This window comes from Aotus nancymaae, unplaced genomic scaffold, assembly GCF_030222135.1.
Source record: "Aotus nancymaae isolate 86718 unplaced genomic scaffold, 86718_ANA_hifiasm-v0.15.2.pri h1tg000064l_1, whole genome shotgun sequence".
In the NCBI taxonomy this organism is placed as follows: Eukaryota; Metazoa; Chordata; class Mammalia; order Primates; family Aotidae; genus Aotus; species Aotus nancymaae.
In genome coordinates, this window is record NW_026988479.1 from 32121194 (window position 1) to 32134282 (window position 13089).

The 13089-nt window shown below is 42.4% G+C and overlaps 1 protein-coding gene across 15 annotated transcripts in view; it reads right to left on the minus strand.

Moving 5' to 3' along the window:
- TIMD4 (T cell immunoglobulin and mucin domain containing 4) overlaps nucleotides 1-13089 on the minus strand; it is a 242205-nt gene that overhangs the window by 19731 nt on the left and 209385 nt on the right. For all 15 annotated transcript variants that reach the window (XR_010338800.1, XM_064366596.1, XM_064366593.1 and 12 more), the window contains 2 exons: nucleotides 12234-12314; nucleotides 11077-11160 (listed from right to left, as the gene is read on the minus strand). Coding sequence is in view for 14 of the 15 variants with exons in the window: in XM_064366596.1 (XP_064222666.1) it covers nucleotides 11077-11160; nucleotides 12234-12314 (165 nt within the window). In the remaining variant the exon portion in view is untranslated. The remainder of the gene's footprint in view (nucleotides 1-11076; nucleotides 11161-12233; nucleotides 12315-13089) is intronic.

A 13089-nucleotide genomic window follows, 5' to 3' on the forward strand; every position in this document is an offset into this window, starting at 1 on the left:
AAATGAGTAAGAAAGGAAGGGACTACGTACATTTGCTGACCTCTACTCAGAATTCACCTTTTCTGACCTTTCCAGCAACACTACTACAGATCTGGAATTTCAAAACTCCTTATGAAAGTGGAAACACATATATATTGAATTCATATACTTGCTTTAAATTCTGAAGGCCTCTGCATGTTTTTAATATGTAGAATTATCCGAAAAAGCATTATACACTTGAATAAATCAACAGAGCATTACATACATGAGTCAGGCGTTCCTTAGGTCCAAGGGAAGAATTGGGTGGGGTTTATGTTGGTAATTTTGAAAGAGAACAGAGAGCAAGTTGTGTTGGAACTCAATGCGGTTCAGAAAGAAGAAGAAATGGTGAGATGCTGTCACATTTCACACAGATTAGGTCAACAGAAGGAAACCAGAGATTCTAGAGGCACCCTGGTTCTGAACTTTGGCCTCTACCTTCCACTGGTCCTGAGACACGCTAGCAACAAAACCTTATCGTCCCTGTGAGAGCCTAGAGTCACCTCCTCAGGCTCCTGTTCTCATGTGCCAATAGCTGAGGGTCTCAGTGAAGCACAGATAAGACCTCATTCCTAATCCTTCATCACTGGACTCTCCTCTGAAGGGCAATGTCTAGCACTCTGCTTTGCCCACACTAGCTGATCAATAAATCTTCACTGAGGCCAGGCGCGGTGGCCCATGCTTGTAATCCAGAACTTTGAGAGACTGAGGAGGCCAGATTGCTTCAATGCAAGAGTTCAAGACCAGCCTGGGCAACCTAGGGAGACACCATCTCTACAAAATTTAAAAAAAAAATAGCTGGGCTTGGTGGTACATGCCTGTAGTCCCAGCTACTCAGGAGGCTATGACAGGAGAATCGCTTGAGCCCAAGAGATTGAGGCTGCAATTACCCATGATCGTGCCACTGCACTCCAGCCCAGGCTGCAGAACAAGACACCATCTCAAAAACAAACAAAAAAAAATCTTGATTGTGTGAGGTAAGAAGATCTGCCTTTAACATAAAACTCTCAGAATTATTTATAACGACAACAGTAATAATAAATGGCTACCATATACTGAGCACTTACTCCAGGCCAAGTGCAATGTGAAGTACTTCCCACGTTCTTCGTGAATTCTCAGAAAATGCTGTGCAGTACTTACCATTATTGTCCTCATCTCACAGTGGGAAACTCATGACCTGGAGAGGTTGGGCAACTTGCTCAAGTCGCACAGGAAGGAAGAGACAGTGCAAATCTCGGAGCCAGGATCCTCTACCTGTAGAGCCCAGGCTCTTATCCTCTGGGCTCCATGGACTGTGAAAACTGTGGCAAGATGTGTACTGGAGAGCAAATACAACGGGAAGACTGGCTCACGCCTGTACTCCCAGCACTTTGGGAGGCCAAGGTGGGCGGATCACCTGAGGTGAGGAGTTCAAAACCAGCCTGGCCAACATGGTGAAATCCTGTCTTTACAAAAATACAATAAAAAAATTAGCCAAGCGGCCGGGCGCAGTGGCTCACGCCTGTAATCCCAACACTTTGGGAGGCCGAGGCGGGTGGATCACGAGGTCAAGAGATCGAGACCATCCTGGTCAACATGGTGAAACCCCGTCTCTACTAAAAAAATACAAAAAAATTAGCTGGGCGTGGTGGCACGTGCCTGTAATCCCAGCTACTCAGGAGGCTGAGGCAGAAGAATTGCCTGAACCCAGGAGGCGGAGATTGCGGTGAGCCGAGATCGCGCCATTGCACTCCAGCCTGGGTAACAAGAGCGAAACTCCGTCTCAAAAAAAAAAAAAAAAAAATTAGCCAAGCATGATGGCGGGTGCCTGTAATTCCAGCTACTCAGGAAGCTGAGGCAGGAGAATTGCTTGAACCCAGGAGGCTGAGGTTGCAGTGAGCTGAAATCATGCCATTGCCCTCCAGCTTAGGTGACAGAGCAAAACTCGGTTTCAAAAAAGAAAAAAAGAAAGAAAGAAAGAAATGAAACCCCAGTCCTCCATCACCTGGATGGATACAAGTTTTGGAAAAGAGATTCTAATAGTCATTATTATCGATGATTATTATTATGAGTACGACATAAGCATCTGAAAGTGCACAAAGCGCTTTCACATACATTATCTTATTGGAGTTTTAATATGATTCTATGAGCTAAGTAAACTTGGGCAGACTTATTGGAAGAGGAGGAAATGAAAGTCCTGAGGGGTCCATATCTTGCTCAAGACTGTATAGCTAATAATGAGAGCCAGTGAACGGTAGGGCAATGACATCTGATTCCAGATTCCACTTTTCCTCTCTACTGTACTGCTGAGTATCACAGGGTTCAACAGCCCTCATTTCTAGATGGTAGATCTTGCCAAAGGGCATTTGTACCTTTATTTGTTGACTTGTTTACAGGGCAGAAAACAGAGAGAGACCACACTGCGGAACTCACTGAGGTTTACTCCTTTATTCTACCCTCTGAAATCAGAGATCTCTCCAGTGCCTGGAAACCCCTCCCTGGCTATGCATCAGAGGGATGTTGTGGCCTACAGAGGGGCTACGCAGCTCAGCTTGTTAGCTGTCAGTGAGGACCTATCTCGGGGCTGGCTTCATGTTCTATTTCAACAGCTGACCCGTTATTTCTTTTTCACTCTTCATCTGCCTTACACGGACATAACCTCTTTCAAAGCTTGGCAATTCCCTTTGATCTTATTTGGTTGACATTTCTGAAGGTAAGCTGTTAGATGCTAGCATTACACGGATTCAATTCCAATTTTATTAATAAAAAAATCATTTGTACAGTTGGTAGACTAGAATGCTATTGTGAGAAAAAATAATAAGAATCCATTTCTGTCCTTTTCCTTTATCCCACAGCTGGGCTACCAACTGATTCAAGCCTGTGAACAGCACTGGGCAGGAGAGATAAAACAAATCTGCTAATACCTCACGAAAATGTTGACTTTGAAATCAAGTGCCTCCAATTTCTTTCTTCCTAATAATGGCATCAGTGAGTACAAACGTGGTTTGCTTCATTCCTCTGCATTTCTCTGTTCCTTCTGCTGAACTTGTACTGAGAATGGCAATTCCTCCTACAATTTTTTCATGCCCTTGATCAGCGAAAGTCTCAGAAAAGTATCAGGTTCTGACAGGGCTCAATTTTATCTTTACTTTATTAAAATAGTGCAACGTAGGGCAATGAGCTCTAATTTGGGAGCCAGAAGAGACTGCTACTTAGGGACGAGTGCTCACTCCTCTTTAAACTTTTTAAATGTCTCTGTGCCTCAGTTTCCTTCTTTATGAAATAAGGAGATTGCATTATACTAGTAATTCCTAACTGCCTTCTTGGGACCAGGGCTATGACTTCAAAAGACTCCTCTGAGGTTTGTTAAACATGATTTCTTGACCCCACTGCCAGAGGTTCTAATCTGCAATTCTTGGGTACAGTAAGGAGACCCATATTTTTACTAAGCTCCCTGTGATTCCAGCGCATGATCAGGTCTGGCCTTCATGGATTGGATGATCTCCAAGTTCAGGGTCTTGGATCCCCCGTCTTCTCCTACCTCCTAGAGGTCAACGCGAGCGCTGATTGTTCTCACACTTCATTTATTCTCTCCATGCCCTCTTCTCTCTTATCTCCATGTCCAGATCAAACCTACTTCTGCCACATTTGACTATATCCTCCTACGCCATGCCAGAACACACCTTGCTCGTTCGCCAGCTCCTTCCTTCCTTCTCTACCCTGCCTTCCCTCTAAATTTCTTGAAAGAACATCAGATATTCATCCGCTAGCAACTGCTCATTTTGGGATTTCACAGAGTCCCATCACAGAGCTCGCTCACTCTGTGCCCACTTCATGGTGACCCTCCTGCAGTACATAGCCACCTCTCCAAATGCCTCATCCTAGAATTTCTTCATCTGTAACTACACCCTCCCCAGGCTTTGCCGGCCCAGCTCCCTCTACCCTGTGTGCTTGTGCATCCCATCCTACTTTTGGTGTCTCTCTGTCTAACTCCTTAGCTGGCTTCTCTTCCTCTACCACAAGCTCCCCCAGTGTACTGCTCCTTTGTGGGGAGGGAGTCTCCCCTCGCACCTCTTCATCTCTCTCTGCATCTCACACAATATCTTTAGATGATCCTACAGGAGCTTCTATTATCCCTTCCTCTGCTAATGAGGCAAGATAATAAAGGGTGTAAGAGCTCAGGTTCAAGCACCAAAGAGATCTGGGATTCAAATTCCGGCCAATTTTTATACCTCTTCAAACCTTAGTTTTCCTCCTTTGTAATGGACATCGTGATGGAATCTTCCTTGCAGATTCAGACAATTGCTCACAATGAGACAATACATTGGACACACTGAGCCAAGCCTTGGCATATAATAAGTAATCAATAAGTGTCATTTATGAGCAGTGACCTCCCAAATTATATCCTTAGTCTTGCACTATTCCTTTTGAGAGAATATTGGTATACTGGCAAGTATTATTTAGCACTTATCATGTGAATCACCATAGTAATTATTTTGATCAGATATAAATGCCAACTAGCAAAGACGCCCACCCAGGCATCCAGGAGTCAGCCCAGACCCACACTTCCAACTGCCTGCTAGACATTTCTCAGAGGCGTTTCAAACTCAAGATTCCACACACAAACTTAACTCTTCCTCATGGAGCTACTTTACCAGTTAACTCACACATTGACCCATTCTCCCAACTGTGGAGAATCAGCCATCCTTCATTCTCCACTTAGACCACCAAGTCCTCTGACTCCTAATTGCTAAATGGCTGTTCCTCTGTCCACTCTCTATTGTTATTGCTGCCATCATTCTAATCTAGACACTCATGCTTCACTTAAGCATTGCAGGAGCCTCCAGCCTTGCTCCCATCTAATACATCTTCCATACTCTTGCCAGAGCAATTTTTCCTAAAACAACTGAAAATGTCACTCCCTACTCAAAAACCACAAATGATTCCTCATGACTCTGAAATAAAATATAATTTCTTTAGCCGATCATACAAGCCCCTTAAGAACCTAGACCATTACCAGTTTCCTATCTCTGTTTTTGGATTAAACAAGCCTATTAAATAATCTCCAAAAATATCATGGTCTTATTACATTTCCTTGTCTTTGTTCATGCTGTTCTTCCCTTCCTGTCAGGTCTTCCCTCCTTCACAGCATTTTCTCCTTAAAGAACCAATTCAAAGGTCAGTGAGTAAAATCAGCCGTGACCCTGGCCCTCATTCTAAAGATAGAATCACCTCTTCTTTCTTTGGGCCCCAGTGTACCTTTTCTTACCTCTATCTCAAAGCAGAGCTCACCAAAGGATGGTTTGTTATGCACAAGCCTGTCCATTCCACTAAAATGTGATCCCTTTAAAGATGAAGACCATGACTTACTCAATTTTACATGTCCTATGCCACATAAACTAGCAACTAAATATATTATCTATTGTCATATATCTGAACTAAATGCCAGAGTTACAAGGTACAGATTTAAAATTCTATGTCCAACCACATTTCCCTCTGAGCATGCCTTAACTCCACAGAAAGACCAGCTCATTTTGGACCATGAAGCTTTGGCTGGCTTTGCAAAATAAAAAGGTACAGTAATAGAAAAAAATGTTCCTAGAATCATCCCTAACCCATTCCCCCATAATCTTGCCCCTGGGACCAAGAAATAACTACTGTTAAGTAATCACAAGGAAAGAAAAATGTTATTGTCAGAGCAATCTTCATTTTTCCCAATTTGAATATTGACAAGCAAAGCCCTCATGTGTTTTTGGGTGCATTCAATTTGAATTTGTCCTACAGTGTTGACTGCCTGCTGACGATAGGTATAATGATTCACTTAGCGCACAAGAAAAAGTGAATCCTCATATTTTAGGAGTAAATAAGGAACCCTTCCTTCAAGCTTCTCTCAATTCCCTGGCCTTCTCTAGGTCTGTAGTTTCTGATTATTCTACAGAAAAGACTTCCCCCTGACAACCCCAGAAGTTCATAGACACAAGTTTAAACCCCTGAAATATGGGTGTGAGTCCCAGTTCTCCCTCTGTCTAGCTGTGTGACCATGGGTCAATCATTCTACATCTCTGAGCTCTGTATCTGGCGTCCAGAGAGTGGAGGTTAGAATTTGCCACACTAAGGAGGGCCTCTTTCGTTGATATCTGCAGACCAAACACCTAAAAATTGGAGGACATCATTGAACTAGAAGACATGTACATGGAGTTGCTTTGTAAAATAAATAACACGAACCTGGAAGCATCTGAATGGCAAACTAGACCACAGCTCTCTTTCAGCTGTAACTTGATTTGCAAGTCTAAATTATAGACTGGAGTCTCAATAGATTGAGCAACATGAGAACAAAACAACTGAGAGGCAATTGAAAATTAAAGATGTTCACTCACAGGAATAAAACCAATAATTGAGAGTTCTACAGAGCCATCTAAACAGAGGTCGGTGAAAAGCTTTTAGGATCTCAGATGTATTCTAATAATTAGTGGCAATGACTACTCTGAGATTGTAAAAGCTTTTGTAACTTCCCTAGGTTTGTGATTTTGTCACTCATCAGCTGTTTCCCTAGTGTGATTAGTAGTTAAAAAAAAATCATAAAACTAAAAAGTATCTGTATATTTATCAGAAACAGCCTTGGGAGCTGGCAGAAGTAGCCTCTTGTTACCCTGCTGGACTGCCTGAAAATGAAGGTTTGTGATCTGCAATAGTAGCAGAGATATAAAGAAAAGAAAAAAATAGAAGTCCTTCATAATAGCTATTATTTACGAGCCGGTAATTACGTACTAGGCATTTTTCTCTTGCATTTTCCTGCTTAACAGCCCTACAAAATAAGCGCGGTGGTTATCCCCATGTCACATTTTGAGGAAACTGAGATTAGAAAAGGATAGAACAAGTCACTCACCTGAGACTCTACAAAAGAAACAAAAATCACACGAAATGGCAGAGGTAGGATATCATCAGGGGCCTTCAGGCTCCCTGACTCAACTCTTTCAACCCCCACCTAATGCTACACAACAGGCTATGAGAATATGAGAAGAAAGGACAAAGGACAGGGATTGGGGATGTTGCAGAGGCAGTGAACATGAGCCAGAGATACAGTCAGCAGGGAACTTAATCCCAGGCCACCTGATTTTATTTAAGAAATGGCATAGTTATGTAGCTTTTTGTGTCCTGGCTTCGGAGTCCCTGCCCAGTAGAGATGGGGCCTTTAGGGAGCAACTGGGGACCATTTCACGCATTCCTGCTACCAAGCAAGAAATAAAATTAATCCCGGCTGGGCGTGGTGGCTCACACCTGTAATCCCAGCACTTTGGGAGGACAAGGTGGGGAGATCACAAGATAAGGAGTTCGAGACCAGCCTGGCCAATATGGTGAAATCCAGACTCTACTAAAACTACAAAAAATTAGCCAGTGTGGTGGCGGGTGCCTGTAGTCCCAGCTGCTCAGGAGGCTGAGGCAGGAGAATCGCTTGAACCCGGAAGGCAGAGGTTGCAGTGAGCCTAGATCATGCCACTGCACCCTAGCCTGGCGACAGAGTGAGACTCCATTTCAAAAAAAAAAAAAGAAAAAAAGAAAATTAATCCCATGAGTGAAAAGGTATGGTCAGAGTTCCTAGGTATCTTGAGGAATGAGTTTGTATTACTCTAACAGATCTGGGGGGAGTGGGACCTATGCCATATTTTCATGTGAGTTGTTATTGTTGTTATGTTTGTTTGTGCTTTTATTTGTGACTGAATTATAGTTTCTAGCCATTTGCGGTTATGTAGAATATTTGGAGAATTGAATGAAAGTCCTGGACTTCACCCCAGAAAAATGTGTGTGCACACATACATACAATTGTGCGTATAATTGCAGGAGGGTGGTGCCCTTCCCGCAAGAAACTCTTCTACAGATATCACCCATCCAGGAGTCCATAGACACAGTTTAAAATCTCTGAAAGCTGGGTATGACTCCCAGCTCTCCCGCCATTCAGCTGTGTGATCTTAAGACACTCTACATCTCTAAGCTCCATTCTAGTCAGCCATGACTAGTGGAGGGAAGAAATTGCTACCCTGGGTCATGCTAATTTTAGAGAACAATGATTAACAAGACCCTCTTTAAGGATTTAAATAAGCCCTCAACCATGGAAGCTTTGTCATCCAAAAATTACATGAAGAAATGGAGAGGGAATTGAGGATTGTTAGCCAGAGAAAGAAAAACCCAGTGGGTTGAAAGGGTTTTCATGTGAATGAAGGTGTAGTCTTATTCTGTAAGAGGCTCCAGCGGGGAGACCAGGAGGAAGCAGAGAGGCTTGGTGTTAGAGTGATTTAGAGTTGAAAAGACGTGGGTTAAATCCAGATCGGCCATTTACTGGACAAGTTTTTAATCTTCAAGGTCTTTAAAATGGAGGTGATAATGGTACCCATTTCTTATGGATTTGCAGACAATCAAAAGAGATAATACATGTAATGTACATGGCGTTAAAACAATGGCAGACCTACAATGGTAGGTGTTAGCTTCTCTAATAGACTCTCTGACCCTCTATTTCTTTATCTATAAAATGAGGATAATATCTGTACCTGCCTAGGAGGTTGTTGTGAGATCCAAAAAAGAATATTAACGCAAAAATGCTGAGCACAGTACCTAATGCACAGATAAGTCCTTGGTGGACGTTAACCACAATGATCCCTATGAATGTTTCATTACAAAAAAAAAATAAAAACACAGTGAGAAGAGAGGAAATAGGGAGTGAAGGAATTTTATTTCTGTTTTCATGTACCCCTAACAAAAATGCATAAGCGTAATGTTTGTGTAATTTAAAATAAATGAATAGTAGTTAAAAGAATATGACCTTTAATTTCAGATTAGAAATCCAGATAAAATAAAATGATATCTAAAGAGTGCAGAATCAGAGCTAGACATCCTGGGTCTGATGCCTGAGAGCTGTGTGGCCTTGGGAGATTTAGATAAAACAGAACTATGAGCATCTGCTGAAGAGGGATTAAATGAAGTGGCCCAGGAAGACAGCTTGACACTGAACTAGCACGTAACACCTGCTCAGTAAACCCTGCTTTTCATCCCTAATGACTAAATGTTCCACAGAGACTGACCGGCCTTCTTACACCAAGCTCCTCTTCAGCCAAGCAGCATGTGTTCTCTGTTCTGGGATTTGGTAAAGGAGGAGAGAAATGAAAATTATCAAGAAGCTTATGGAAGGTAAAAATCACATGACCTTTTGTTCCCTTGTAATTCAATGTAAAATAGTCCAAGATTTAAATGGAACAAAGGATGATGGTGTTAGAAGGTTCTGCCTAGTTTCCATCACTTTTCTAGTCACTGCCTTCTCTTTTGTCTGTTAGAAAGTAGTCCCCCACCCTTACCCCATCCCATAGACAAACAGGGTTTAGATCTTTGGCACCCTATTTCCCTTAAGTTATCGACTCCTAGTCCAGATTTTCTGTTTTCCCACTGTATGAGTTAGTGCAGGCCTAAGCATCTTACTGCCAGGTCCTCCTTGCATTTCATCTTGAGTTACAGTCTTAACTCCGAAACCCATCCCCTTTCATTCACTCGTGTCTGTCCCCGCCAATTCCATCTTCTGAACTTTTGAGAGTGATGTTACATTGTCTCCTTCACAGAATTAAAGGATACCTGTTTCCTGGCTAGTAAACATATAGAAAGAAACTCAAACTCTCTGTTAATCATGATAAGGAAAGAACAAGATGGGCTGGACATAGTGGCTCATGCCTGTAACCCCAGCACTTTGGGAAGTCGAGACATTTGGATCACCTGAGCTCAGAAGTTCGAGACCAGCCAGGGCAGAGTGGTGAAACCCCGTTTCTACTAAAATTAGCCAGACATGGTGGCGCGTGCCTGTAGTCCCAGCTACTCAGGAGACTGAGGCATGAGAATCACTTGAGTGAGAGGTGGAAGGAAGGGAGGGAGGGAGGGAGGAAGGAAGGAACAAGATGACATTTTCTTCTCAGAAGATTGAAAAAGTTAAATGGTCATACCAAGTGTCGGAAGGATATGGGAAAGCAGATACTCTGTGGGAGGAAAAATAAATTGGCCCAGCCTTTTCTGAGAACATTTTCTACAAGCTATTAAATTTAAAGGTGCACATTTCTTTTAACCAGTAATTTTTACTTTTTGGTCACCATCCTAGCTAAAGAAACACTTGCATGAATGGGTAGGCAGGCATGAATGTACTAGGATGTTCACTACAGCACTGTTTATAAAAAGGAAACATCGGAACAATCTAAGTGCCCCTCAATAGACAAGAGATATTGTGAGTATTCATAATATAAAATATTACATAGCAATTTAACATGATACCTATCTACACAGACTAAAGAAGAATGTGGTCCAATATATAACAATCAGTGGTAAAACAAAATGTAGAATGCTGCATATAGTATGATAACATTTTTAAAAGACATGCACAAAACCGAACTATATATTTCTATATCTATCCAGACACATAGGGAATGGAAAAAAGACCTAGAATAATCATCTTCAACTAATAACAGTTACTATCTCAGGTGAGAGGGCTGGGATCGAGGACAAGGAGTGAAAGAGAATTGTATTTCTGTTTTTATGCACCCCTAACAAAAATGCATTAATGTGATATTTGTGTAATTTAAAATAAAAATTTGAAAAAAGAATAGGTGGTTTTCCTACTATCATTCCTGGTGTCAAGTCAGAAGTTGCTAAGGTAAAAGGAAGATCTCAACAGAGGGGCTTCGGAGATGAGCAGAGGAGAGGAGAAGTCAGCACTGACGCTTGCAGCCTGTTTCACTTTCACCCCAGCTGGCAGGAGGATGTGGTACGTGGCCATGAAGGCGCCAGAATAGTTGAATCCCAAGACAAGCAGGCAGATGACAGATTGTTTCCATAGCCAAAGACGAGCCACTCATAAGAACACAGCCCCAGGCCAGGCAAGGGGGCTCACCCCTGTAATCCTAGCACTTTGGGAGGCCAAGGTGGGAGGATCACTTGAGGCCAAGGGGTTTGAAACCAGCCTGGGCAACATGGTGAGACTTTGTCTCTACAGAAAAAAAAAAGAAAAATTTATAAAGTAAAATAAAATAAAATAAAAAATCACAGCCCCCTTACCTCCAGGCTGAGGAGAAGTCACTGAGTCACTTGTTTTCCACATTGACACGTGGGATGTTGATGGATGATCCCAAACTTTGGACTCTTTGGAAAAAAACGGGAAACAGAAAATAGAATTAGATAAATGTCTGTCTTCCTGTTTTTGGTACCCTACTGTTCCTATACTGACTTCTTTCTTAAAAAAAAAAAAAATAGTATCCAGACACTGCTAAGTGACATACATGCATCTGTCATTTAATCCTTAGAAAGAGCCACAGGATAGGTGTTATTTCCATTTTACTAGTGAGGAAACTAAGGCCCAGAGAGATTAGGTGCTTAGCTAAGATCATACAGCAGTAAAGGCAGGATTTGTACTTAGGCAGAGCAAAGCCAGAGTGCCCACATAAATCACTCTGCCATACTGTGTCCCTATGTTACACTATCACAAACACTGATTTATTTATCTTATACATGTCTGTTTTCCTCTGCTAGATTATTAGCTTCATTATGGCAGCCCCTGCCATGTGCGTGCTTACAAATGTGCCAGGCATTCTTCTAAGTCCTTCCATGAGTGAAGTTATACAACTCTACAACAAACCTAGGAATAAACTGAGGTCAGGGACCCCCAGCAAAAAGTAGTAGAACTGGGAGTCAAACCCAAGTCATCCTCTCTAGCACCCCCAAGGATGCCAATCATGTCTTATTTTAGGGTATACTCTGTCCTGGACCCCAGTGACTACCTAAAGAAGGTTTGATGGGTAGGAGAAAGGACAAATAAATGAAACAGTGACAATTCTCCCTCCACTCTAAAAAAAGCCAATCATTGAATGAGTAAACCCCTCAGGAGTCTCAACAAAGAAGATTTACATACATGAAATTAGGACGAGACAGCTAAGTGCTACTCAGCCTAGAGTCTAAAAGCAAACATCTAGAGATGTACCATGAGCTACTGCAGAGAATTGCACCAATCAAGAAGGGCCTTCCCCCACCCCCACCCCCCAGCCACAAGAAGGAACAAACTACAAAGGCTGCCCCGAGGCCAATTTGCCACAGGGGGATTTTATGGCACAAAAGACCCAAAGAGGTTGTTGGTCATCTGATTCAGCAACGCTTTTATTAATTTCCTTCTCCTCAGTCCAAGGGGTGAGGGAGGACAGAGAAGGTGAGTGTCTGCACACCTTTGGATGTCAGCAGGACAGTGTCTGCAGAAGTAGACTCAGCATTACTCCAGTGGTCCCTGGGGAGGACGGTTTCTGATTCTGGAAGAGAAAAAAGTTGGATAAAAGGCAGCTAAAAAATAACAGTATTATTTTGTTTGTAGTAGGTGGTGGGATTTGGGACTATCTTTTCAAATTTTTTAAACAGAGTCTCGCTCTGTCACCCAGGCTGGAGTGCAGTGGCTCGATCTCAGCTCACTGCAATCTCCACCGCCCAGATTCAAGCGATTCTCCCGCCTCAGCCTCCCGTGTAGCTGGGATTACAGGCACGTGCTACCATGCCCGGCTAATTTTATATTTTTAGTAAAAGATGGGGTTTGACCACGTTGGCTAGGATGGTCTCAAACCCCTGACCTCAAGTCCTCCACCTGCCTTGGTCTCCCAAAGTGCTGGGATTATAGGCATGAGCCACTGTACCTGGCCACTATTTTTTTCTAATTTATCCATTTGTTTAAAGACAGAGTCTCACCATGTTGCCCAGGCTGGAATTGACCTCTTGGGCTCAAGGGATCTTCCTGCCTCAACCTCCCAAGTAGCTGGGATTATAGGCTCACATCACCATGTTCCAGCTCTATTTTTAGAGCTGTCTTGGTGCTTCTTTTTATATTTCAAGTTTTCTTCAAGGATTGCAAGTGATTTTTAGAATTAAGGAATAGAAACTACAAATATTGTGTTTTACAGTAGTTATTTATTTTCAAGCCCAAAGGAATAAAAAATACATACAAAAATTGATTGGTTCAGGGTTCATGGATTTTAGGTGACTATTCAGAGTATAATAGAATTATCCAATTCAATTTTATAAAGCTATTTGAATTAT